Here is a 25,733-nt window from a genome sequence, read left to right on the forward strand (position 1 = left end):
CAGCTCACACGGCCAGCGCCATTTGCTCCTCAGACACCGACTGCAGCGGTAGCGATGGCGGACGCCAAATCGAGTACCACGACGGCCACCGAGGAAGCCAAGCCTGACGCGAAGACTGTGCAGGTGTTGCGGGACATGGCCAATCGCCTGCGCATCCACTCCATCAGGGCCACGTGCACTTCGAGCTCTGGGTAAGGGTCTCTCGTCCCAATTCCTCGTGGCCTCAAGCGGCTGGTCTGGTGGCGACCGAAGCCTGAGGTGAAGGGAGTCATGGGGGGGGCTGGGCGGGCTCGGTCGTAGAAGCCCCGTTTGGGACGCGCGGCGAGGGTGGCGGCCCCAACCCTCAGGGCCTCCGGCGTGTAGCAGGGAGGATCCCAGAACGCGGCGTGGCCGAGCGGGGGTGAGTTCGGGGGAGCACGGCCGGGCTGGCGCTGGCAAGGGGAGCGGGCGGGGGCTCGCCCTCGATGCCGTCCTGATGCCGCCTGGAGGGCACAACAGAAGCAAGCGAGGGGCGAGGGAGAACTAGCGAAAGGGAGACTTTGCGGTCAGCTAGCTTTTTGTGAGGACTTGGGCGTCGTTGTGTTTCACGGATGTTGGCTTCGTGCGGGGTGCTTGTGTGGCTTGAGTTCAGGGCCCTGCTGGCCTCAGAGGGCGTCGGATGTTCCCACGGCTTTGTTTGGAAGCGTCTGAGGACGATTGATGTTAATTCTCTATTTGGTAGGATTCGCTGGCGAAGCCATCAGGTCGAGAGTTTTCCTTCGGCAGAGGCGTTTTTGACTTTATTAGTTATGGGTTTATTTGGAATTTATTTTTGGGGTCCCTGGCTGGCTCAGTGGGTAGAGCGTTTGATTTTTGATCTCAGGGTCGTGAGTTGGAGCCCCATATTGGGCACGGAGTACTTTTATAAAAATTTCTATTACTTCATTCCGCCTTATTGAATTCTGTTTCTAGAAACTTCTTAGGTTTTTTTTTTTTTTCATATTTCTGAAGGTTTTTAAAAAAGATTTTGAGAGCAGGCGGCGCCCACTAGGGGGAGGGGCAGAGGGAGAAGCACGAGCGCACGAGGCGGGAAGGGCGGAGAAGCACGAGGGCAGGAGGAGGGGAGGGCGGAGAAGCACGAGCCCAGGAGGTGGAACGGGCAAGCGGAGAAAGCACCAGTGCAGGAGGCGGGAAAGGCGAAGAAGCACGAGCGCACGAGGTGGGGAGGGCGGAGAAGCACGAGCCCACGAAGTGAAAGGGACAGGCGGAGAAGCACGAGTGCACGAGGCGGGGAGGGCGGAGAAGCACGAGTGCACGAGGCGGGAAAGACGAAGAAGCACGAGCGCACGAAATGGAAGGGGCAGGCGGAGAAGCACGAGCGCATGAGGCAGGGAGGGCGGAGAAGCACGAGCCCCCGAAGTGAAGGGGGCAAGCGGAGAAGCACGAGCGCACGAGACGGGAAAGACGAAGAAGCACGAGCGCACGAAGTGGAAGGGGCAGGCGGAGAAGCACGAGCGCATGAGGCAGGAAGGGCGGAGAAGCACGAGTGCACAAGGCAGGGAGGGCGGAGAAGCACGAGCGCACGAAGTGCAAGGGGCAGGCGGAGAAGCACGAGTGCACGAGGCGGGAAAGACGAAGAAGCACGAGCTCACGAAATGGAAGGGGCAGGCGGAGAAGCACGAGCGCATGAGGCAGGAAGGGCGGAGAAGCACGAGTGCTCGAGGCGGAGAGGGCGGAGAAGCACGAGCACACGAAGTGAAAGGGACAGGCGGAGAAGCACGAGTGCACGAGGCGGGGAGGGCGGAGAAGCACGAGCCCACGAAGTGAAAGGGACAGGCGGAGAAGCACGAGTGCACGAGGCGGGGAGGGCGGAGAAGCACGAGCGCACGAAGTGAAAGGGGCAGGCGGAGAAGCACGAGTGCACGAGGTGGGGTGGGCGGAGAAGCACGAGCGCACGAGGGGAGAAGGAACAGACGGAGAAGGACCAGCGCACATGCATGATGTGGAAGGGGCAGGCAGAGGTACAAGAGGGTCGGGGGGAGGCGCAGCAGACAGAGAAGCTGACTCCTCGCTGAGCAGGGAGGCTGGTTGTGGGGCTTGATCTCAGGACCCTGGGACTGTGAACTGAGCTATTCAGGTGACATGAAACAACTTGTAGTTTAATTGATTTATTGGCGTAGAGTTTTTCACGGTACTGCGTAGTCCTTTTTATCTCTGTACAATGGTAATACTGCCTTTTCATTTCTGAAATAAAATCTATAATTTCATGGGACGCTTAGGTGGCTCAGTCTGTTAACTGTTTTCCACTCAGGTCATGGTCCGAGGGGCCAGGAATTGAGTCCCACGTTGGCTGCCTTGCTCGGCAGAGAGGCTGCTTCTCCCTCTCCCATTGCCTGCCCTTCCCCCTGCTTGTGCATGCTCGTCCTTGCACCTGCTCTGTCAAATAGTTTTTAAAAATTAGTAATTTCAAATCTGATTTAGTACATATTTTTAAGATATTTATTTACTTATTTATTTACTTGACATCACAAGTAGGCAGAGAGGCGGGCGGGGGGGGGGGGGGGGGGGGGCAGGGAGCAGGCTCCCTGCTGAGCGGAGAGCCTGATGCAGGGCCCAATCCCAGGACCCTGGGATCATGACCTGAGCCGAAGGCAGAAGCTCAACCCACTGAGCCACCCAGACGCCCCTGCTTTATTTAGTACATTTAAAAATTTTTTTTTTTTTTTTTTTTAGTTTTAGTCTAGCAGAAAGATTTGTTAATTTTATCTTTTCAGGGGCGCCTGGGTGGCTCAGTGGATTAAGCCGGTGCCTTCGGCTCAGGTCATGATCTCAGCGTTCTGAGATCAAGCCCCGCGTCGGGCTCTCTGCTCCACAGGGAGCCTGCTTCCTCCTCTCTTTCTGCCTGCCTCTCTGCCTACTTGTGATCTCTCTCTGTCAAATAAATAAAATTTAAAAATCTTTTAAAAAAAATTTTATCTTTTCAAAGAACCAACCTTTGTTTTTGTTTTTCCTGTGGGTTTTCTTGGTCTCTCTGTTCTAATCTTTATTATTCTATCTGGTGTCTTTGGGTTTACTTTTTCTGGTTCTTAGGTTGTAAAGTTAGGGGTTTGATTTGAGATCTTAATTTTTTAATGCAAGCACTCACAACTGTCAATTTCTTAGCACTGCTTTGGCTGTATCCCATAAAGTTTGGTATGCTGTGTTTCTATTCCCATTTTTCTTTAAGTATTTTCTAATTTCTCTTCTGTTTTCTCCTTTGACACATTGGTTAAGAGTGTAGTGCTTAATTTCCACAAATGTGTGGATTTTCCAGTTTTCTTTTATTGATTTCTAATTTCTGTATTAGTGGAATAGAATGTTTTGCATGGTATCTCTTTTAAAATATTGTTTTCTGGGCACCTGGGTGGCTCAGTGGGTTAAAGCCTCTGCCTTCCGCTCGGGTCATGATCCCAGAGTGCTGGGACCGAGTCCCGCATTGGGCTCTCTGCTCAGCATTGAGCCTGCTCCCTCCTCTCTCTGTCTGCCTCTCTGACTATTTGTGATTTCTGTCTGTCAAATAAATAAAATATTTTAAAAAATAAAATAAAATCTTGTTTTCCATCCTGAGCTTTGATATTAAAAGTACAGTTTACATGAACTTAGACCTGCATGTTTTGGGATTTTTTTTACACTTCTTGCTTTTGTCATCTTCAAAATTGATAGTGGTTTGGCTTTGTACAAGATTTCTCTAGTAATTTTTATTTATTTGTATTTTAAAGATATCTAACAATTTTTAAAACCTTATCCACTTAGGGGCGCCTGGGTGGCTCAGTTAATTAAGTGGCTGCCGTCAGCTCAGGTCATGATCCCAAGGGCCTTGGATCAAGCCCTGCATCAGGCTCCCTGATTCTCCCTCTCCCTTTGCCTGCTACTCTGCCTATTTGTATTCTCTCTCTGTCAAATGAACAAAATCTTTTATTTTTTTGAAGATTTTATTTATTTTACAGGTCACAAGCAGGCAGAGGCAGGCAGAGAGAGAGGGGAAAGCAGGCTCCCCACTAAGCAGAGAACCCAACGCGGGGCTCCATCCCAGGACCCTGAGATCATGACCTGAGCTGAAGGCAGAGGCTTAACTCACTGAGCCACCCAGGCGCCCCATGAACAAAATCTTTTTAAAAGAACAAAAACAAAACCTTATCTATTTAGGGAATACCTGCAAGGCAAAAAGTTTAAGTCTCCATTTTCTAATAATGAACTTTGAAAGAAGAGATTGTTAACATACGTGAGCTGGACCTGGGATCTCATCCCACATTGAGCTCCTTGCTCGGCAGGCAGTCTGCTTCTCCCTCTCTTACTACCTGTCACTCCTCTTGCTTGTGTTCTCTCCCCAAGCCACCCCCTGTCTCTCTCTGACAATAAATAAAATCTTTTTTTAGAAAGTTTTTTTGTTTGATGTAGTCCCACTTGTTTTTTATTGTGTTCCTTGTGGTTTAGCTGTCCTATCCAAAAAAAAAAAAGTCAGTATGAGGACCCATGTCAAGGTTTTTTCCTGCTTTCTTCTAGGGATCTGACGGTTTCTGGTCTTACACTTAAGTCTTAATTTATTTCAAGTTAATTTCTGTGAGTGGTGTAAGGTAGGATTTCTATTTTCATGTTTCCACATGTGAATATCCAGTTTTCCCAGCACCCATTTATTGAAGAGACTGCCCTTCCTCCATTGAGTATTCTTGGCTCCATTATCAAATATTAGTTTTTCATGTACGCATGGGTTTATTTCTGCTTTATGGTGTTTTTACTTAATGATATCACAGATAAACTCAAGTAAATTAAAGAATGCTCAAGTGCTTACGGAGTCACTAGGTGAACTTGCCCCAAGTATACAGGTGCTCCATTGATAGAGGGCGGTAGTCTTGGAGATCTTTCTCTCCACAGGGAGAGGTTATGAGGTTACTGGGCCTTACAGCATCCTTAAAAGTCATGAACTTGGGAGGCAGTGGCCCTGAATCCCTTTTCCTTGACTGGATTCTTCCATGCTTGGGAGAAATGACTGCTGCTTCCAGTCTGAGGAGTCTGTGTACTAAAAGGTCTCCTCCTGCTCCGTGTCCCTGGTGAGTCACTCACCTGTGAGAAATGACCCGTGCTGTGTCTGTCTTTAAGCCACCCCACATCATGCAGCAGTGCCGCCGAGATCATGTCCGTGCTGTTCTTCCACATCATGAGATACAAACAGGAGGATCCGGAGAACGCAGACAATGATCGTTTCATCCTCGCCAAGGTAAGCCAGCACGGGAGCCCAGGACCTGTTCAGATGCTTACTTTTTAAAAATCATTTTAAAAGAATAAATGAAACAAGATGGGATTGGGAGGGAGACAAACCATAAATGACTCTTAATCTCACAAAACAAACTGGGGGTTGCTGGGGGGAGGTGGGGTTGGGAAAGGGGGAGGGGGTTATGGACATTGGGGAGGGTATGTGCTATGGTGAGTGCTGTGAAGTGTGTAAACCTGGCGATTCACAGACCTGTACCCCTGGGGATAAAAATACATTATATGTTTATGAAAAAAAAATTGGAAGGGGAGGCGAACCATGGGAGACTATGGACTCTGAAAAACAACCTGAGAGTTTTGAAGGGGCAGGGGTGGGAGGTTGGGGGAACCAGGTAGTGGGTAATAGGGAGGACACGTATTGCATGGAGCACTGGGTGTTGTGCAAAAACAATGAATACTGTTACGCTGAAAAAAATAAATTTAAAAAAAAGCTACTGTATCGCAACAAGGCCTGAAATAAGCTCTGTTTCTCTTTTTGGTTCTTCCTTCTTTGCCTCATGTCTTAGTCCGTTTAGTCTGTTATAACAAAATAACCACAGATTGGGTGGCTTATAAACAATAGAAATTGATTTCTAACAGTTTTGGAGGCTGAAAGTCCAAGGTCAGGGTCTTCTTCCTGGTTCCAGATTGATTATTATATTCTCACATAGCAGAAGGGGAAGTAATCTATATAGGGCCTCTTTTATAAGGGTTCTAATCTCATCCGTGGGGGTTCTGCCCTTGTGACCTAATCACCACCCAAAGCCCCCCCCACCTCCTAATACCATCACCTTGGGCCTTAGGTTTTCAACATACAGGTTTTGGGGGGCACAGATATTCAGACCATAGCATCTCACAAAGATCTAAAAAGTTCTGGCGAGGATTACAGTGGTGGGAAGGATGACTTAACGGCAACTGGCTCCACTTCTTTTCCATCTTTGGTGCCCTGCCTTATCCCACCCAGCACCAAAGCCCCTTGACCTGTCATGCTCTAATACTTTGCCACCTGGGTAGAGGTGGGCAGCAGTGGATCTGACTTACTTGAGCCTCAAGGAAAATTGAGCTTAATTTGGGGAGAGATCATCCACTTGTCAATTATGTTTATTTTCCCTCTCTCTGTAGATCTGATCTGATACAATGGGGGGTTTTCTCATTATACTAAGTATAATACCAGGTACTTCACGAATTGGGGGAAGAGGAAAAAGGAGTAATTTAAAAGCGAGGTCAACCTAGAAGAACATGCAGTTCTTTTGATGCTGTCTGAGAGTTTGCTGTGTCCTAAGCAAAATAAGTAAAATTCAATTGGTACAGCACCATGTACAAACAGAAACCCCATACGTGGGCAGTGGGAATTAGTTTAAAGAATACAGACAGGTGCTTAGGTGGCTCAGTCAGTTGAGTGTCTGACTCTTGATCTCAACTCAGGTCTTGATCTCATGGTCGTGAGTTCAAGCCCCATATTGGGCTCCACGCTGGACATGGAGCCTACTTTAAAAAGAATAAAGTCAGAATATGGGTGTGAGTGGAGTATCTGGGGTCATAATTTTGACCATGTTTTGGGGTCTGAAACGTAATCTCAAATGAGGTTTGGCAAAAAAATAAACTGAAATTTGTGAGTGTGTGTGTAGAAAGAACAAGATGAAGCAAAAATGGCCCATTGGCAGTGAATCAAGGTGAAGAGTATATGGGACTTCATTGTGTTATTCTCAAAACTTTTCTATAAGCTTGACCTTCCTTCACAGTGAAAATCGAACAAATGGAGATGTACAAATACAGCATGAACATTCAGATCCCTGGTTTAGAAAGTCAGATGGCTAGAGTGTCACGTAACTGCTGCTGTCATATTCACAGTCATTGGCCTGAGCGGTGAAGAGGCTGTCTGGTGTGCAGTAGCAGGCCGGGCACGGTTTAGCTGTCAGAACTTAAATGCTCATCAGATTTAAGAAACCCAATTAGAAGGAAGGAGGAAGCACATAGCGTAGTCCGTCTTGGCATTGGCTGAGAATGGAGTAAGTGGACTTGCTACAGCAAAGGAGCCGAGGTCCTCACCACTGGTGCTCCTGGGGCATGACCGTGCAGTGCAGACAACTGTGGTAGGAGGCCCACCATTAAGGCCTAGCAGTATCAGGACTGCTGGCTGTGAATCACTGTGGAAGCTTGCGGGGAGGGTCTTGCGATTCCCCCAATCCCCACCACTAGGCCTTTGCTTTTGTTTTAATGGCTGTGGTTTTCTTCAGTCAAGCAGACAGGGTAGAAACCAAAAAAGGCTTTTTAAAAACTCATTCTTGAAGCATACTTTGTGCCGGAACAAAGGTGAGAAGTCCCACCCGAGGGAGAAGTCTTTCTGAGTGCACATAGTACCTCACATGCGTTCTTTTTCTGGCTCTTGTCCCCCCTAAAGTATGAGTGCACCCCCTACACCCAGCACAAGGATTCCTACGGAGAACAAGGGAACCCGTGTGGGAGTGCTTCCGTGGCGCCAACTTCCTCAGTCAGTCCTACAGCCTCCTGCTGCCTGACGGGGGTTCTTCATTGTACCCAGAAAATGAACAAGCCTTGAAGAAGTGGGCTTATTTACTGCCCCCCTCCCTGCCTGCTTTAAAGCCAGAGAGAAGCAGAGTGGGTCTGAGTGCAGAGCCCAGACTCAGTCCAAGGGCACACAGACAACTGGGGGCCAGACCTTACAGGAGTAACGCTAGGAACCATGGGGTGGAAGACAGAGCTTCAGTGGGAGGGTTCTGCTGGGCTAGAGATACAGAACAGAGAGGGAGTCTCTAGGGGCACAAAGCATGTGAAGAAAAGCTGGAGAAGGTTAAGAACTCTGGGAGGAGCAGAGAAATGGGGTGGAGCAGGACGGGAGAGGGATGAGACTAACAAGTGCCATTGGCCCATCTTTGGTAGCAACAACAACCTAATTATGTGCTTGAATGGAGCTGACTCTTGCACGGTGAGAAGGGTGAGACAAGAAACCTAGATAATCAGCATGTCAGATGGGGGCTGGAGTGGATAGGCTGGTGCAGGAACTTGGGCTCTGATTGGCAGGAGTTGGAGAGACCTTGGACCAGTCTCTGCAGAGTGGTGAGCGGAAGGGTTTAACGGGCTCCCCTTGGTGGCTGTGTTGAGAATAGCTGTGGGGGGGGCAGTTTGGAGGTCACTGCAGTGACAAAGTCAAAAGATGTGGCCAGTTCAAGGTGGTGGCAGGGGAAGCACTGAATAAGTTCAGTGTGTCTTTGGACGCTTGGGACCTTTGGCACCGCCCTGTGGCACCCAGGGGGTATTTTCTCCATGAGATAAAGACAGCCTGTGCATAGGCACAGGAGGAGGGGAGAGGAAGAGTAGTGGTGTCGTGATTCATTTCTGGCGTTTCTAGATGACCACTTCTGAAATCTCACTTGACCTGAGGTTTTACAAACCAGGGAAATTGCAATCTTCTTCAGTGTTTTTGGTTTCTATTTAAGAACCCACATTCTCCAAAAAGATTGAACATCTGGTTTGTTCATGACTAGATAAAAGACCTTACGCAAATGGCAAGGCTCATGCTTACGTTTTCTGCTTTGCTCCTGGGCTCTGTTGAGGCTACTGTGTGTAGAGAAATTGTCAGTCTGGATGTCCTCACAGGTCCAGTTGACCTGGATTTACAGTGGCTCCCCCTTGGGGGAGCTCCCCCCCTTGGGGGAGTCTTGGTGATGTTGATCTGAGACTTGGGGTGCCTGTAAGTGTAGGAAAGAGTTAGATACCCCAAAGTGTGGGAGGGGCCATTCCAAAGAACAGCCTGTGCGTCTAGGTTCATTTGGTCCCTTCTCTTACAGAGGCTGTCCTTTGTTGATGTGGCAACTGGATGGCTCGGGCAAGGACTGGGGGCCGCTTGCGGGATGGCATATACGGGCAAGTACTTTGACAAAGCAAGGTGAGGCCCTTACCCAGCAACTGCTTACCTGGCTCCACCCCATTCCTCAGGCCCCTTGGCTTTATTTACGGCTTATTAGTTTGGGAAGTTAGTAATTGTTTTGAAAGTTCAGACTACCAAGTGTTCAAGCAGTAAAGAAATAGTGTTTCTGTAAACTGTTCTAGCTTCTCTGGTTGGGTTCTGCAGTATAGAAACTGGTTTACTTCTATTATTTTCCAAGAATGGTTGCTTTCTGTTCTTCATCTCTCAGTGAGCTTCATTATACAGTGAATAGCTGGTGCACTTGCACGAGGGGCCCGTATGGTAATAATCAAAGGGCTCGGGCGCCTGGTGGCCCAGTGGGTTAAGCCTCTGCCTTTGGCCCAGGTCATGATCTCAGGGTCCTGGTCATGATCTCAGGGTCCTGGGATCGAGCCCTGCATCCGGCTCTCTGTTCAGTGGGGAGCCTGCTTCTCCCCCCCCCCCTGCCTGCCTGTCTGTCTGCTTGTGATCTCTCTCTCTCTGTCAAATAAATAAAAATCTTTTAAAAAAATAAAAATTTTTTAAAATAATCAAAATGGTTATTTTTTTACAGGGCCTCTTTCATCTCTCATGACTGCCTCTATTAGTCCCTATCCTGTGGTTAATCGACAATTTTTTTAAATTTTGCAGCATTTTTGTGGGGCATGGGTTGTGTTTTATTGGTATTAACATTTTTGTGTTTTCGTTGAGAAAATTTACCATTTACAACAGAAAATGTGCTCCTGAGGTAGACTGTTTTGATTGTTAGGATTATCGTAAATAAATTTGTAAGAAAAATAGAAGATGGTAGTGCTTAAAACGAAGCTTACTGAGAAATTATATTTAAAATGTTGTTTGAGTGTTTAAGGGGACTGTTTTCTCCCCATCCCCTCTTGTTTGTGGATCGCAGAGAAGTGGCAGAAGGATGTTAGAAAACTTGCCAAAGTTGAAGTCCCTCTTATGAGGCCCAAATTTTTAAAGCTGTGTTTCCTTAACTGTCGAGTTTGGACAGAATTGACCATGAAAATAATCTTAGGAACTTAACGATGTGAAGCAACTACTTGTTCCTTTGTTTCCCTCCATGATATCTATTTGCCTGAGCGACCCGGAAGATCTCTGAGCACAGTTTTAACATTTCTTGGCTTGCCCCAGCTACCGCGTGTTCTGCCTCATGGGAGATGGCGAGTCCTCCGAAGGCTCCGTCTGGGAGGCGTTGGCTTTTGCTTCCCACTACAATCTGGACAACCTTGTGGCCATCTTCGACGTGAACCGCGTGGGCCACAGTGGTGCCCTGCCCCTCGAGCATTGCATAGAAGTCTATCAGAAGCGCTGTGAAGCCTTTGGGTAACTGTGTCCTGTTTTATGCCACCTTCTTTCTGCCCAATCCACCCTTCACCTTGTAACCTGGCCTTCTCCCGGGTTGGCAGGTGGAATACTTATGTGGTGGACGGCCGCGATGTGGAGGCGCTGTGCCAGGTGTTCTGGCAGGCGAGTCAGGTGAAGAACAAGCCCACTGCTGTGGTGGCCAAGACCTTCAAGGGCCGCGGAATTCCAAGTAAGCAAATGTTTCTTTTTCTGCTTAGGGTTATTAAAAACATCTGTCTGCATAGCGATGTGGCAGAAGGAGGCTCGTGATGGCAAGGCAGGCAGACGGGCTTAGTGTTCAGTGATGATGCTTGTAATACATGCTGGAGGCTCTTGCTTCCCTCGGCCGTTCTAGGTAGTAGGTCCGATTAGGGTCAGAGGGAAAGCCCAGACCCCCAGCACAAGAGAGGTGATTTTTTGTGCGCCGGAGGGGGTGGCTAGGAGGGCAGTCTGCACAGAGTGATCTGCACAGAAGTGCAGCGTGAGAAAGAGCGCTACTATGCACATAAGCAGACAAGCCAGTAAGGGCCTGCATACGTGTGCAGGCACCGTTGCTTGTGCCCATGCTGTCTGGGAGGACACATAGGGAGCTAGAGAAGCAGCACCTTGGAACTGAGGGTCAGGGAAGGAAGGGCATTTTGAAAGTCTTAAATTCTTACAGATTTCAAGCCGACACCTGAACTTATTCAAGTATAAAGAGTTGCAAAGGGTGTGTGATCCGTGTTTTCATCAGTGCTTTAGAGTAGAACTGTTCTGTGACTCCTCCCTAAGACAGAGTCTTAGCTATGGTTCCCCAGTTCAGTAAATGACCACTGAACCAGTTTGCTCCTGGGAGAATTCTGGCTATTCTCTTTGCCTTTGCCTCTCCCCTATGGGCCCCCTACATGGAAATGCAGCCTGTCATCAGTTCTAATGGCTTCTGCTCCTACAGGAAGTTTATCTCAGACCTGTTCCCTGCTATGTCCTATGCTCAGACCTGTGTTGTCACTCCTTAATTATAGTCTCCCCAGGCCAGTCTCCCCATGACCACTGTGGCGATCTTTCTCCATTTAAGAACTGACTAGTCACCTCCCCACTCCAAATTCCTCTGTGTTTTCCTGTCTTGCTTCTGACAAAACCCAAACTCTTTATACCCACAGGATCTTCCATGGTCCGCCCTGCCTGTCTCTCCAGCCTCATCTCCCACTCTCTTTGCTCCATTCACCAGTATATGGGCCAGTGGCCTCCCTCGAGAGCTGCTGGGATGTTTCAGGCTATCCTGTGGGGCTGCACTACCAGCTCAGGCTCCCTTTTTGTCAGGTTTTTGCTCCTGTGAGTCTGTGGTGGACAGACACTCCATTACATATACTTATGGAACGAATGTCTTTTATTGGGTTGCAGGTGTTGAAGATGCAGAAAATTGGCATGGAAAGCCAATGCCAAAGGAAAGAGCTGATGCAATTATCAAACTAATTGAGAGCCAGATACAGACTAACAAGAATCTTGACCCAAAGCCCCCTATTGAAGACTCGCCTCAAATCAACATCTCGGATATAGAAATGAGCTCTCCGCCTGCTTACAAAGTCGGCGAGCAGGTAGGCAAACTATATTCTCGCTTTTTTAAAATACACAACAGGACTCTTCATGTACTCTAATCTCCATGGATGAACCAGTTATTAGATTGCATGACATGTAACTTAAAGGCTATAAGTAATAGAGGTAGTTTTAGTATCTTTTACTATTTTTTTAAATTTGACAGAGACATCACAAGCAGGCAGTGAGAGAGGGGGAAGCAGGCTCCCCGCTGAGCAGAGAGCCTGATGCTGGGGCTGGATCCCAGGACCCTGAGACCATGACCTGAGCCGAAGGCAGAGAGAGGCCTAACCCACCAAGCCACCCAGGCGCCCTATCTTTTACTATTTTTTTTAAGATTTTACTTATTTTTGAGAGTGCAAGCAAGCATGAGCGGGAGGGAGGGGGGCAGAGGAAGACGCAGACTCACCACTGAGCAGAGCAGGGAGGCCAATGCAGGGAGCCCAATACGGACTTGATTCCAGGACCCCAGGATCATGACCTGAGCCGAAGGCAGACGGTCAGCAGACGGTCAGCAGATGGTCAACGGACTGAGCCACCCAGGCACTTTTTTAGTATATCTGATACTTAATTCTTTCATTTCAAACTTGGGTCTGAATTTTCTTACTAGAAAATGTTCTAGTACCTAGTACTTACTAATACTAGGTACTTACTAGTACCTAGTACTGCACAACTTTTGCTTGCAAAATTCAGCCTGTGGCCTGGCAGTCTCATGTGCTTGAAACTGCCACTGTTTTGTGTCTGGTCTAAGGGTGGGGACCTGGCTGGGCCAAGTTTTTGAATTTACTCCCCAGTATTAATAGAAGTAGGTCAATTCATCAAAGACTAGTTCTGCAAAAATGAAACAAATGAGGCATGAAACCCTGACCATAAAGCCTTTTACCATGTTTATATCCTGCCTTTTGGTATAATACAGCAGACCCAAAATAGGCAGTGTCTTCAGGACCTAAGGAAACAAGGTGATGAGCCCAAGAGGAAGGAAATATTTTCTAATCCTTCTTTCTTTTTTCTTTATTTGGAAACATTTATAGTGTTGCTTGTGTTTTCTTGGTTTGGTAATATGGGTTAAAACAAATGAATTTTGACAACTCAAGAAATTAGAAAGCAAATTAAAAAGCAGAAGAAAGGTGTTAATCAGGAAAAAGCACATATTAATGAAGGACACTTTGGCAACACTTTAACTGTTCACACTTCAAACTAATAGTACAGCTCACAGGAATTTATCCTACAGCTGTATGCAGATGTGTCTCTAAGAATGAATGTTGTTGGATGGAACTAGAGTGTATTATGCGCAGTGAAATAAGTCAATCAGAAAAAGGCAATTATACGATCTCACATATATGTGGAATTTGAGAAACAAGGCAGCGGATCATAGGAGAAGAGAGGAAAAAATGAAACAAGAGGAAACCAGAGAGACCCTTAATCCCAGGAAACAAACTGAGGGCTGTTGGAGTGGAGGGGGTAGGAGGGATGGGGTGGCTGGAGGACGGACATTGGGGAGGGTATGTGCTATGTGAGCGCTGTGGAGGGAAAAAAAAAGAATGAAGATTGCAGCTTTGAATGCTGATGAATTGGAAATGACCTCGCGAGAATAGAAGTTAAGAGCCTGCCCAAATTATTAAAATTTTTTTTAAAATTTATTTATTAGAGCATGAGCAGGGAGGAGCAGAAGGAGAGGGACAGTCAGACTTCCCGCTAAACAGGGAACACCCCCCCGCCCCGTCATGACCCTGAGCCATAAGCAGACATATAACTGACTGAGCCACCCAGGTGCCCTATTATTCAAATTTTTTTGAGGTGGTAAAGCAGGGGCGCTTGGGTGGCTCAGTAGGTTAAGCAACTGCCTTCAGCTCAGGTCGTGATCCCAGGATCCTGGAATCGAGTCCCACATTGGGCTCCCCGCTCAGTGGGAAGCCTGCTTCTCCCTCTCTCACTCCCCCTGCTTGTGTTCCCTCTCTCTCTGTCAAATAAATAAATAAAATCGGGGCGCCTGGGTGGCTCAGTGGGTTAAAGCCTCTGCCTTCGGCTCGGGTAATGATCCCAGGGTCCTGGGATCGAGCCCCGCATTGGGCTCTCTGCTCAGCGGGGAGCCTGCTTCCCTCTCTCTCTCTCTGCCTGCCTCTCTGCCTACTTGTGATCTCTCTCTCTGTCAAATAAACAAAATCTTTTAAAAAATAAATAAAATCTTTAAAATAAAGTAAAACAGCGTAGAATATAATTCTCTTTTATTTGTGTAGAAAAACTTAAAGGAGACATCATAGGGGCACCTGGTGGTCAACAGATATATTTGTTCATAGACCATTCCCAGAAAGATGCTGCACGGACTCATTTCCGTCAGCCTGTGGACAGGGTACTGGATGGCTAGGGGACAGGAGATCGGGGAGAAGGTGGTCACTTTGCTCCATAGCCTTTCAGAACTTGAATTTTGTACTGTCTACATGAATTATTTATTTTAAAAAATAGGGGCACCTGGGTGGCTCAATTTGTTAAGCATCTGACCCCTGGTTTTGGCTCAGGTCATGATCTCAGGGTTGTGAGATCAAGCCCCACATCAGGTTCTGAGCTGGGCATGGAGCCTACTTGAGATTTCCTCTCTCTCTTCCCCTCTGCCCTTCCCACCCCTCCAAAAAACATTAAGTGTTCAGACGAATGAAAAAAAAGACAAGCAAACTTTGTTTTTTTAAATAATAGCTTTATTGGGGTGCCTGGGTGGCTCAGTGGGCTAAGCCTCTGCCTTTGGCTCAGGTCATGATCCCAGAGTCCTGGGATCGAGCCCCGCATCAGGCTCTCTGCTCGGTGGGGAGCCCTCTTCCCCCCCTCCCCTGCCTGCCTCTCTGCCTACTTGTGATCTCTGTCAAATAAATAAAATCTTGGGGAAAAAAAGGAATTTGTTAGGGGCGCCTGGGTGGCTCAGTGGATAAAAGCTTCTGCCTTCGGCTTAGGTCACCATCCCAGGGTCCTGGGATAAGCCCCAAGTTGGGCTCTCTGCTCAGCAGGGAGCCTGCCTCTCCCTCTCTCTGCTTGCCTCTCTGCTACTTGTGATCTCTGTCAAATAAATAAATGAAATCTTTAAAAAAAATAATAGCTTTATTGAGAAATGACTCCCTATATTACAATCATCCATTTGAAGTGTATAGTTTCATGGTTTTAAGCATATAAACAGAATCCCGAAACTGTCACCACACTGAATCTTCGAGCATTTCTATCACCCCTGGAAGAACCCCCGCTCCAGGGTGCCTGGGTGGTGGCTCAGTCTATTAAACATCTGCCTTGGGTTCAGGTCATGATCCTGGGATCCCGTCCCGAATTGGGCTCCCTGCTCAGTGGGGAGCTTGCTACTCCCTCTCCCTCTGACCCTCTCCCCCCAAATCATGCTCGCTTGCTCTCTCAAATAAATCTTAAAAAAAAAAAAACCCTCACACCCATTAGCAGTCATTGTCCATTCCATCCAGGCCCAGTAACTACTCATCTATATTGTTTCTGTGAAGTTGCCTGTTCTGGATATTTCTTATAAAGAGTGTCATATAATATGTTAACTTTTTGTCTGATTTCTTTGTCTTAGCACAGTGTTCTCAAGGTCTATCCTTGTGGCATGTACAGTGTTCCATTTTATGAATATACCATACATTTTGTTTACCTATTCAATCCTTGGTGGATGTTTGTGTTGTTTTTACCTCGTGGCTGTTGTGAATACTGCTGCTTTGAACATTTGTGTGCCAGTTTTGACGGAGATACAGTTTTCTCTTGGGCACATACCTGGGGGTAGAACTGCTGGGTCATGTGCTAATTCTCTGTTCAACGTTTTGAGGAAGTGCCAAACCTTGATTTCTAATAGAAAAATGCAATGATGTGATGATGTCAGTTCTCCCCTAAATTAATTCATAAATTCAGTCCAATGTCAAATAATATGCTCATGGAATTTTTTATTACTGGTATCATGATTCTAAAGTTTTACACTTTATTTTTTTGCAGTTAGCCTTATTGGTTTTATAGTTTAAAAAGTCAACAGGCATTTGCATTTGGTGACATTTAAATTTTTTGGTAACCTATATGAATGTGGGGCAGAAGAATAAGTTTATTTTTGAGAATTGATACCCGGTGAGTCAAGTATGGATTTAAGATGGGCTAGCAACCCATTTTTAAGACCCTAAAGGAGATTATTGGTAAATCACAAATTTGTTTCTAAGATAGAAGACAATTGGTAATCCACAAAACTTCACCTTCCTTCTAAATTTGCTCTAAGAAACTCCACTGTTTGACTTTTCCAGATAGCTACTCGGAGAGCATGTGGTTTGGCTCTGGCTAAGCTGGGCCATGCAAATGATAGAGTCATTGTGCTGGATGGTGACACCAAGAACTCCACCTTCTCAGACATATTCAAGAGAGAACACCCTGAGCGCTTCATCGAATGTTTCATTGCCGAGCAGAACATGGTGCGTGTGCTGTGGGTGTCCCTCTTGGGTCTTCTCACTGACAGTGCCTGTTGGGCACAGGAGGCGAGCCCCAGGTTATGGTATTTCTTTCCGTGTACAAAAGCAAAGCAACTAGAGAAAAAAATGTCTCTGAGGAAACAAGTAGAGAGTAGCCGGGCAGTTTGTGGGGTGCCTTATGGGACCGCTAGGAAGGGCATAGTAGACTGCCCAGAACCATCTCCAGGTGTACGAAGGGCAGCAGGCCAAGAGTCACAGCCACGACACCAAGGCTCTAGGCCCAAAGTATCCCAAGCTCGTCAGCAGCTTTAGGTGTTAGGAAGATCTGTCAGCACAGAGGTAGTTCCCTCCTGCTACCAGTTCCCTGGAGCCAAGCAGGGACCCCCTTTAGATGGGTGTCCACAGCCAGCTAGCCCACGCCCCTGCCTCTGCCGGCCCCGCACATTCATTCACGGTGCTTCCCTGGCAGCCGTTCCAGGTGTTCTGATTCATCTCCTTTGCGTTGCAGGTGAGCGTGGCACTGGGATGCGCCACCCGCGGTCGGACCGTTGCTTTTGCTAGCACCTTCGCTGCCTTCTTGACCCGAGCATTTGATCAGATTCGGATGGGAGCCATCTCTCAAATCAACATCAATCTTATTGGGTCCCACTGTGGGGTGTCCGTTGGTATGCGTTCTCAGTACCCCCTCTTGATAGCCTCTTTCCTTTACAGAGAAAGATTAGCATGTGACTGGTTGACCTACCTGTCAATGTACTTGGGGGTTCCATAATGTTTGATCATTTCTAAGCTCTCTTTTTTCCTGCCATGTTGTGTTTTAAAAGTTCCAGACACTTTGGAGAGGATTTCTTGGTGTTACTCTAAAGTGCGTACTCTTTCAGTCATTGAGAAACAATGATCAGACTTTCTCTCTGCTCTTAATGTGGTACCCTTTGTCTAAGTGGGCACAAGCAGCATGAGTCCAGGAAGTGAGGAGCACAGATCGCCGGGGCTTTCTGCCTAGGCTGAGCTGTCTGGTCCGATGGAAACGGAAGGCTTGAAGAGTGGGATACAGAGGAGTGGGGCTGAGGGAAATATAGCTCTGGGGCATTAACCTGACGGGACAGGCTAGATGGAAGCAAGGAGAAACAGGAAGTCGGAAAGAGGATCAAGATGTGGAGTGTCTTAGCAGTAGATAGAAAGTGAGGGTTACTCGGTGAGAGTCTGCAGAAAGAGGCCAACATAGCGGACAGGTGGAGGAGTCCAAAATTGCACGAAAGTTTAAAAAAAAATGGTCTCCAGTAATTTCTTGCTTGAGAGACAATCAGGAGACTGTGTTCATGAATGACAGAAATGACAAGAAAGATGAGGTGCCTGTGGTGACGTCGGTCCTCGGGGTAGATGTGACAGTTCGTGTACACCGCTAGAACGCTGGAGGGGAACAGGGCCGGGAAGTACCCTTGGGGAGTCCTCTCTGGGACTTCCTGGGAGAAGTCCCTCAATGGGCCAGATGGCACGTGCAGAGTGGGGGGAGAGCGAGGCCAGCAGCTTTTCAGGACTGAGCCAGGCCCAGACTCCAGACTGGCCCAGAGTCCAGAGTCTTTGCCTGGGGCCAGGTGTGTCTAAGTACTAAAGTCAGTCAGCTAAGTGACGCAGTGGCTCTAGGTCCAACCGGAGGAGCTAGGGTCCTGAGGTTAGATAGTTGTCCCAGGCAAGGCACCGTGCACAGTAATAGTCCTTTCCTGGCTGCAAGAGCTATAGGCTGCCGTGGCACACGTTGGGCTTTCTTTTTTGCACAGCTGTGGCTTTGCTTTCTCAGGTGAAGATGGTCCCTCCCAGATGGCCCTGGAGGATCTTGGCATGTTTCGATCCATTCCCAACTGCACTGTTTTCTATCCAAGCGATGCCACCTCAACGGAGCATGCTGTTCTCCTGGCAGCCAATACCAAGGTATTTTTAAGGGGACATTGGTTCAGGCAGAAAATGCTTTTGGGGTGTGCTCCTAGTTTGATACTGATCATTGGGTTTCTCCCGTTTTTCTCAGTATACAGATAATAGATATTCATTATGGAAGATAATGTTGGAGGATTAAAAAAAAAACAACAACGAACAATTGGGGGTGCCTGGGGGGCTCAGTGGGTTAAAGCCTCTGCCTTCAGCTCAGGTCATGATCTCAGGGTCCTGGGATCCAGCCCTGTGTCAGGCTCTCTGCTCAGCAGGGAGCCTGCTTCCCCCCTCTCTCTGCCTGCCTCTCTGCCCACTTGTGATTTCTGTCTGTCAAATAAACAAAATCTTTAAAAAAAGAACAATTATTCAAAAGCGATGACCCACATAAAACATGAACACAGTCATGCTGTGGATAGTGCAAAACAGTGCCAGACAGCATCTGATGGCCCGTACAGGGCAGGGCTCAGCATGAGAAACGAGGGTGCTCTGGAGGCTCCAAGAAGTGGGGGACTGTCAGCAAGGCCACAGGAGGAGGCTCCAGCAGGAAGCTGTCGAATGCTGCTCTTAGATACACCTCACGCTGTCACCACCTTGTGACATTTGGAAAGCTGAAGAGTGCCCAGTGTCTCCACTGCAAACAAACCTCAAGGTCCTCAGACCTGGTCTGCCCTCCGAACATCTGAGAAGGGCAAGAGTGTGGGTTCTGCCCCACTTGTTCCTCAAGTTTCACACAAGAACAGCAGACACACTCACCCTGATTCCTGTCTAGAACCCAGATGCAGGGCCGACTAGAGACCAGAGTCTGCACTTTTTCGTCTGTTCCAACTGATGGTCACCAGACTCCCCTCCATACCCATCCTTGCACCTACCCATGGCCCTGCACAGACAGCCCTGGGCATGGGTGGGACAGGTTATGCAAGTTCCTAAGCATTTCTGACTCATTAGAGGCCTAGGATTCTTTGACTTTTTTTTTTTTAAACCTGAGTGGGCTCACACTGTATGTATTCTGTACTTTTTTGCTTACTACATCCTGGAAGCTGCTTTATGATTGTGCGTATATAGAGTGATCTCCTCTGCTGCAAGATTCCATTTCTCGAAAGTTCAGAAGAGGCAAATGTGTGGTGATAGAACTTAATGGTTGCTTTTCAGGTGGGGAGAGTGGAGAGAGACATGAGGAACCTTTCTGGCAAATGTAAATGTTACTCATATTCGGGTGATGCTTACATGGTATATGCCTTTGTCAGAATTCGTGGAGTGCTGCACTTAAGTCCACTTTATCTCGGTAAAACACTGAATAGAGTTGATTTATGATGTGAAGGGGTGAACAGAACAAGTATTCCTAAACTAATATGTCTCTTTATAGTGTGCAGAAACACTTCAGACACTTGAGTATTCGTTTATGCAGTGTGTGTTCGAGTTGATAAAAATGTGCTTACTTACATTTTCTCATTGGCAAAATAGTCTTTTTATATTCTAGTGTGTAAGGTATTTCTAAGAATGAAGTATTCCAAGTTGTGGCAAAAATGAGTTGCTTAACATTGTGTTCGGAGCTTTCTGTTAAACGTGAGTCTGGTGTGGCCTGAATTCGTGTTCTGTGGAGACCGAACAAGTCGGCATATTTAAGAAAGCTTTCCTACCGTTGAATGTGACAGCATGGAGAGTTTGTCGCTGGCGGCATCTGCCTGGGTCCTGCGTAGGCTTTTGCCTGGCTTGGTACTAACCTGATCCGGTGACGCTGACCTGTTTGCCAGTGGTTGCAAAATGTTCGCTTCATTTTTAGTAAAAAGAACTGTTTAGGCTTCTTCCTTCTCCCCTTTTTAAAACAGGTTTATTAGTTGACATTTAGTTTGATTTTTTTTTTAATATGGCTCTGGTGTTATTCCCTAGGGGATGTGCTATGTCCGGACCAGCCGACCGGAAACCGCGGTTATTTACGACCCACAAGAAAGCTTTGCAATCGGACAGGCCAAGGTAAGGCCTTAAAAGCTCTCCAGTGTCTTTCAGTGTCCCTCCATGTGGAGACAAGTGGTCTGAAGCTAGCAGTAGCTGTCCCCACAGTCAAGGCTTGATCTGTTCTTCGTTTTTGTTTGTTTGTTTTAATAAATTGACCTTTGCTTGCTTTTGCTCAGAAAGGAACATTCTGCCACTGTCAGTGGAGGTAAAGTTTTCTCTTCTGCAGATGAGTTTTTTTTTAAACTTGTAAAGATAAAGTGGTAACAACTTAAAGGTACTTGAGTTTTTGGGTGTAAATTACCACAGCCTCAAGCGAAACAAATAATAGAACCCATTTCAAATTAATAGATCTATTAGATTGGGGTTTTACAGATCCAAGCCAAGAATAAAAGGGAACGTGAATGGGGCGCCTGGGTGGCTCAGCGGGTTGAGCCTCTGTCTTCAGCTCAGGTCATGGTCTCGGGGTCCTGGGATGGAGCCCTGCATTAGGCTCTCTGCTCAGCGGGGAGCCTGCTTCCCCCTCTCTCTGCCTGCCTCTCTGCCTACTTGTGATCTCTGTCTGTCAAATACATAAAATCTTTAAAAAGAAAGGAACATGAATGCATTGCCCACGGGCCTGATAACGGCGCTAGCATCACTGGGCACTCCCGATCTTCTGTGTTCTCATAGGAGCCCTAGATGCACAGACTTAGCAGCAGCCCTGAGTTGTAGATGGGAGAGAAGGTGAGCAGCTTAGTCAGGGTACACAGTCGTGAGCCGCAAGACCGAAACTCAGACCCAGGCATTGACCTGGCCTCTGTCGGGACCACGTGTGCAGAAAACCAGTGGAGTCTGTGGCGAAAATAAGTGGCTCTGCCCCACCACCTGGAGAGGAGGGCTTACAGGTGTTTGGGCATGTTTCCTTCCTGCCTTTCTGAAGGTTGAGCAGGGAGCCTGATACGGAGTTCGATCCCAGGATGCTGGAGTCATGACCCAAGCCGAAGGCAGTTGCTTAAGGACTGAACCACCCAGGCACCCCACTAGCCAGAAGTCATTGTTTCTAGTGTTCAGAATGACTGAGCAGTAATTGGCTTTAGTGCGACAAAAAGCGGGTATATGCAGAACAGTCCATGACCTACTACTCGGTAGCTGGGCGTCACTGAGAAAGCAGCCGTGCTCACCTCCAGTGTTGGCTGTAGCTTTTGCTGTTCCCCATCCATACTCCCACACTGAAACTCAAGGCCGTATGTTTGCCTCTGAGGTTGGAGGTGTAGGTGGGGGTCTCAGAGACGTCATGTGATTTGCAGAGCTTTTTCAAAGCCTGTCTTTTTTCCTCCCTAATATTTGCCCCATCCTGACAAAATGAAGTAAGTTTCCAAATGGTAAAGGATGTGAATTAAAATGTGTCTCATAACGTGCATGGCATGGATAATTGAAGAGCTAGGCTTTGCAAAGAGGACTTGGGGGGGGTGCGCATTTATATGTGTGCATATGAAAAGGCTCGGACCTTCTCAAAGAATGGATTATTCTTTATTATTAGAAGCCCTGGATATTTGTACTGTCAGCACCGGTTCTTTTTTTTTTTAAGATTTTTATTTATTTATTTGACAGACAGAGATCACAAGTAGGCAGAGAAGCAGGCCGGGGGGAGGGGACGGGAAGCAGGCTCCCTGCTGAGCAGAGAGCCCGATGTGGGGCTTGATCCCAGGACCCTGGGATCATGACCTGAGCCGAGGGCAGAGGCTTTAACCCACTGAGCCACCCAGGCGCCCCATCAGCACTGGTTCTTAAGCTGCAACGAAACCTACACAAAGGGCTGAAATGAATAATTTCAGATGCCTTTGGTTGGGTGGCTTTGGAGTAAATTAAACTCCATGAAGAAAGGCTAGGGCCCTATCTTTGCTTGCAGAATAGCAAGCGGTGGGCTTTGATGTCAGACGGGCCTGGCTGCTAGTCTCAACACTAAGCTGGGCGAGTTCCTCCCACTCTGAGATTCATTCTCACCAGCCACAGAATGAGCCCCCAGTGCATTTGGCCTTAAAAAGGGTGCTTGGGCATGCAAGGTCCTTGGCACAGAGCGTGTTGCAAATGCCCCAAAATGATCCCCCATTAACTTGTTCATTATCAGAGTCCAGCCTGTGTACATGCCCCAACAAAATGTCCAAGTAGTCCAGAGAAGGTGCCCTTCTAGACCCTCTGCGGCTGAGTCTGTGGTCTGCAGCTCACGGCCGTACAACTCGCTTCTGGCCTTCTGCCTTTCAGATCCCAGTTTGAAATCTGCCTTCTTTGCTAAACGGTATTCTCTAAGAACTTAGTAATTAGGCACCATAAATCATGAAGCATGATAGATGAATTTGTAAAAATGAACATGAAGGAAGGCTTATCAAAAAGGGTGTCCTTGTTAGTGTACCGATTCAGCTTTTCTAATGCGGTGAATTATTAAGTGAAATTGGGGGGCGCCTGGGTGGCTCAGTGGGTTAAGCCGCTGCCTTCGGCTCAGGTCATGATCTCAGGGTCCTGGGATCGAGTCCCGCATCGGGCTCTCTGCTCAGCAGGGAGCCTGCTTCCCCCTCTCTCTCTCTGCCTGCCTCTCTGTCTACTTGTGATCTCTCTCTGTCAAATAAATAAATAAAATCTTTAAAAAAAAAAAAAGAAGTGAAATTGGTAGGATTGGGGAAGAGCAGCCTAGTAGTGTTATGAGATGTGCTCTGCGCACAGTAACTACAGCTTTTTTGCTCGCTGGGCATAATACCAGGTCCTCCGCCACAGTGCCAATGACAAAGTCACAGTTATCGGAGCTGGAATTACTCTGCACGAAGCCTTAGCAGCTGCTGAAGATCTTTCTAAGCAAGGTCAGTTGGTTGTTGGTGGACATTGATGTTTAAGCTGGGGAGAGGTAGGACTTGGGCTGCCTCATGGGCCCCACTTGGTCTTTTTTTCCTAAGTCCGTTTCACATACAAAGCTGGCTATTGCTCTTCTCCAGATATTTCTATCCGTGTCATCGACCTGTTTACCGTTAAGCCGCTGGATGTTCCCACCATTATCTCTAATGCCAGAGCCACAGACGGCCGTATTATCACTGTGGAGGACCACTACCCGGAAGGTACGTGCAGGCCTTGGGGGTCATTGTGAAAGCGGGCTTTGGCAGGATGTGTTTTTGATTCCCATGACTGGAAGCATGACATGCCCCAGGTGTCACCCAGCCAGGCGCTCCTCCAACAACCGTGATTACTGCTCTTGCAAGCGCGTTGTTTTTGGGGTCTGTTACCCACCGACACGTGTTCCCCAGGGCGGGGCCATCCCCATACTCAGTTGTGTGACCCCAGCACAGCGTCGTGCCTGGTGCCGAGTAGCTCAGTGGCAGGCAGAGGAGTGTCTGATGGCATTGTGGGTAGGGAGGGCTCTTAAAAATCTTCACAGTTGTGCTTGAGTTTTGAAAGATTAATTTGCTCCCCTCCCAAAAGGGGAATAGTGCCTTGCAGAGAACACAGCAAATGCAAAAAAACTGTATGAGCCTGGGAGAGGGGGCTGGGAAGGTGAGGTGAGGCGAGGCATATGAGGCAGGGGGAGTTTCGTATGGTCGCGTGTCATGGGCCCAAGAGCACAACCGTGATCCGTAGTGATTTTCTAGGAGCACTCTCAGTGCTTTCGCAGCTGAGGTTATTGTAGGGAAAGGACACACATCAGGACCCACAAGAACAGAAGGCACAGGAGAACCTGTGGAGAAGCCCACAGGTGGCTCACTGTGGCTCCTTCCCTCCCTTCCGTGAGGGGCCTGCTGAGTGCTTGCTTTCCCTTCTCCAGTAGTGAGAAATTGCATCACTGGAGACCCAAGGAACCCAGTCAAAGAACCCACTCAAGTCCTCAGCACTTGGGTTTTACTGGGCGCTGACCACAGGTTCCCTCTGCCACACACCAAACCTCCCGACTCCCAGAGGAAAGCAGACGCTCCCAGGGCCCTGCACCAGCCCACCGCCCAGGTGTCAGCCGAGCGCCAGCCTTGCAAGCAGCCCTGCTGAAGCTAGCAGCTTTTGGCCTGCCTGGTCGTTCTTTTCTGTAGAGTTGATTGGTTGGTTGGTTGGTTTAATCATTTTGGGGTTCCTGATAGCTTTAAGAACCTGAGCTTATAGGCCCCTATGTGGAGCCCCAGCTGAGAGAGCTCCTGCTGTAATGGGGCTGGGAGTGATTTGGAGACCCACAGGTTTTATGGGTTTTTTTAAAGATTTTATTTATTTGGGGGGGAGGAGAAAGGGAGAAGTAGACTCCCTGCTGACCAGAGACACCCCACTCCCAACTCGGGGCTTGATCCCACGACGCTAAGATCATGACCTGAGCCAAAGGCAGATGCTTCACCAACTGAGCCACCCAGGCGCCCCCCCGGAGACCCACAGTTTTGAATGAGAACAACTCCGGCTAGGCAGAGAGGGCTGTTAAATGAGTCAGTGGCTAGCGAGAAGTATTTTTCCAGCAAATTCAAAGGCCGCTATACTTTGGGGCTTTAAGGCTGACTGACCAGCGACTACCAAAACAGAGCCTCCTGTCCCTTGTTTCCGCAGGTGGTATCGGGGAGGCTGTCTGTGCAGCCGTCTCCATGGAGCCTGACATCCTGGTCCATCAGCTGGCAGTGCCCGCAGTGCCTCGGAGTGGGAAGCCGAGCGAGCTGCTGGACATGTACGGAGTCAGTGCTAGACACATCATAGTGGCCGTGAAGTGTATGTTGATGAACTAAAATACAGTAGTTGGCATTAGACGTAGAAGACTGGCTTCTCTGCCTTACGCTTATGCTCGTTGGCAGACTATCACTTAAATCTATACTGTTTTGTTATTAAAAAGTAAAGCAAGTTGTAACTACCTTCTGTTAAACCGTAACTACCTATACGAGTGTAACTCATCTTTGACTGGATGGAGTGTGTTGTAAGCTGAGACATAAGACGAAAGCTGACAAAACAACCACATAAAAGTTTGCTGAGAAGATAACCGGGAACTGGGCTGGGGATCCGCGTAGGATCGGTTTCTTGCATGTGTGTGTGCTCCTTGTCAGTGACGGGCAGCTTGCACCACAGATGCGCGGCGCAGGCTTTGTGGCCCCGTGGTCCCCTGCCACCCTCCCCCCACCGGGGCGCTGCTGCCATCCTACCTGCCGCTCCCTGAGGACCGTGGGATTTCACTGCACTGGAAACTCCTCTGGTGTTTGCTTTCATCTCCCCTCGACGGTGCAGAGGCTACGGAGCGGCAGCGAAAGCTCTCAGGGTGTCCTGTGCTGCTCGCAGTGACTATTGTGTGAAAAGAGGACACAACTAGTTCTGGTCTCCACACTGCACAACTTTGTGAGGTCTCA

At 48.1% G+C, this 25,733-nt stretch overlaps 1 protein-coding gene across 1 annotated transcript; it reads left to right on the plus strand.

Moving 5' to 3' along the window:
* The first annotated feature begins 54 nt into the window (after positions 1 to 54).
* Positions 55 to 25,733, plus strand: TKTL1 (transketolase like 1). The gene is made up of 13 exons (XM_045994519.1): positions 55 to 191; positions 5,116 to 5,233; positions 9,075 to 9,172; positions 10,325 to 10,516; positions 10,600 to 10,727; positions 11,918 to 12,111; positions 16,378 to 16,542; positions 17,048 to 17,204; positions 18,335 to 18,465; positions 20,350 to 20,433; positions 23,150 to 23,246; positions 23,379 to 23,498; positions 24,952 to 25,733. Exons 1-13 carry the CDS (start codon positions 55 to 57, stop codon positions 25,122 to 25,124), a joined length of 1,794 nt encoding a protein of 597 aa, XP_045850475.1. The 3' UTR covers positions 25,125 to 25,733.

The sequence above is a fragment of the Meles meles genome, chromosome X (genome assembly GCF_922984935.1).
Source record: "Meles meles chromosome X, mMelMel3.1 paternal haplotype, whole genome shotgun sequence".
NCBI classification, from domain to species: Eukaryota; Metazoa; Chordata; class Mammalia; order Carnivora; family Mustelidae; genus Meles; species Meles meles.

Bases quoted from the DNA above. Each gene is read 5' to 3' on its own strand.
- TKTL1 (XM_045994519.1), top strand. From the start codon at position 55: ATGGCGGACGCCAAATCGAGTACCACGACGGCCACCGAGGAAGCCAAG. The intron at 9,173-10,324 runs GTGAGGCCCTTA...GGCTTGCCCCAG, and splicing joins AAGTACTTTGACAAAGCAAG to CTACCGCGTGTTCTGCCTCA. The intron at 10,517-10,599 runs GTAACTGTGTCC...CCGGGTTGGCAG, and splicing joins AAGCGCTGTGAAGCCTTTGG to GTGGAATACTTATGTGGTGG.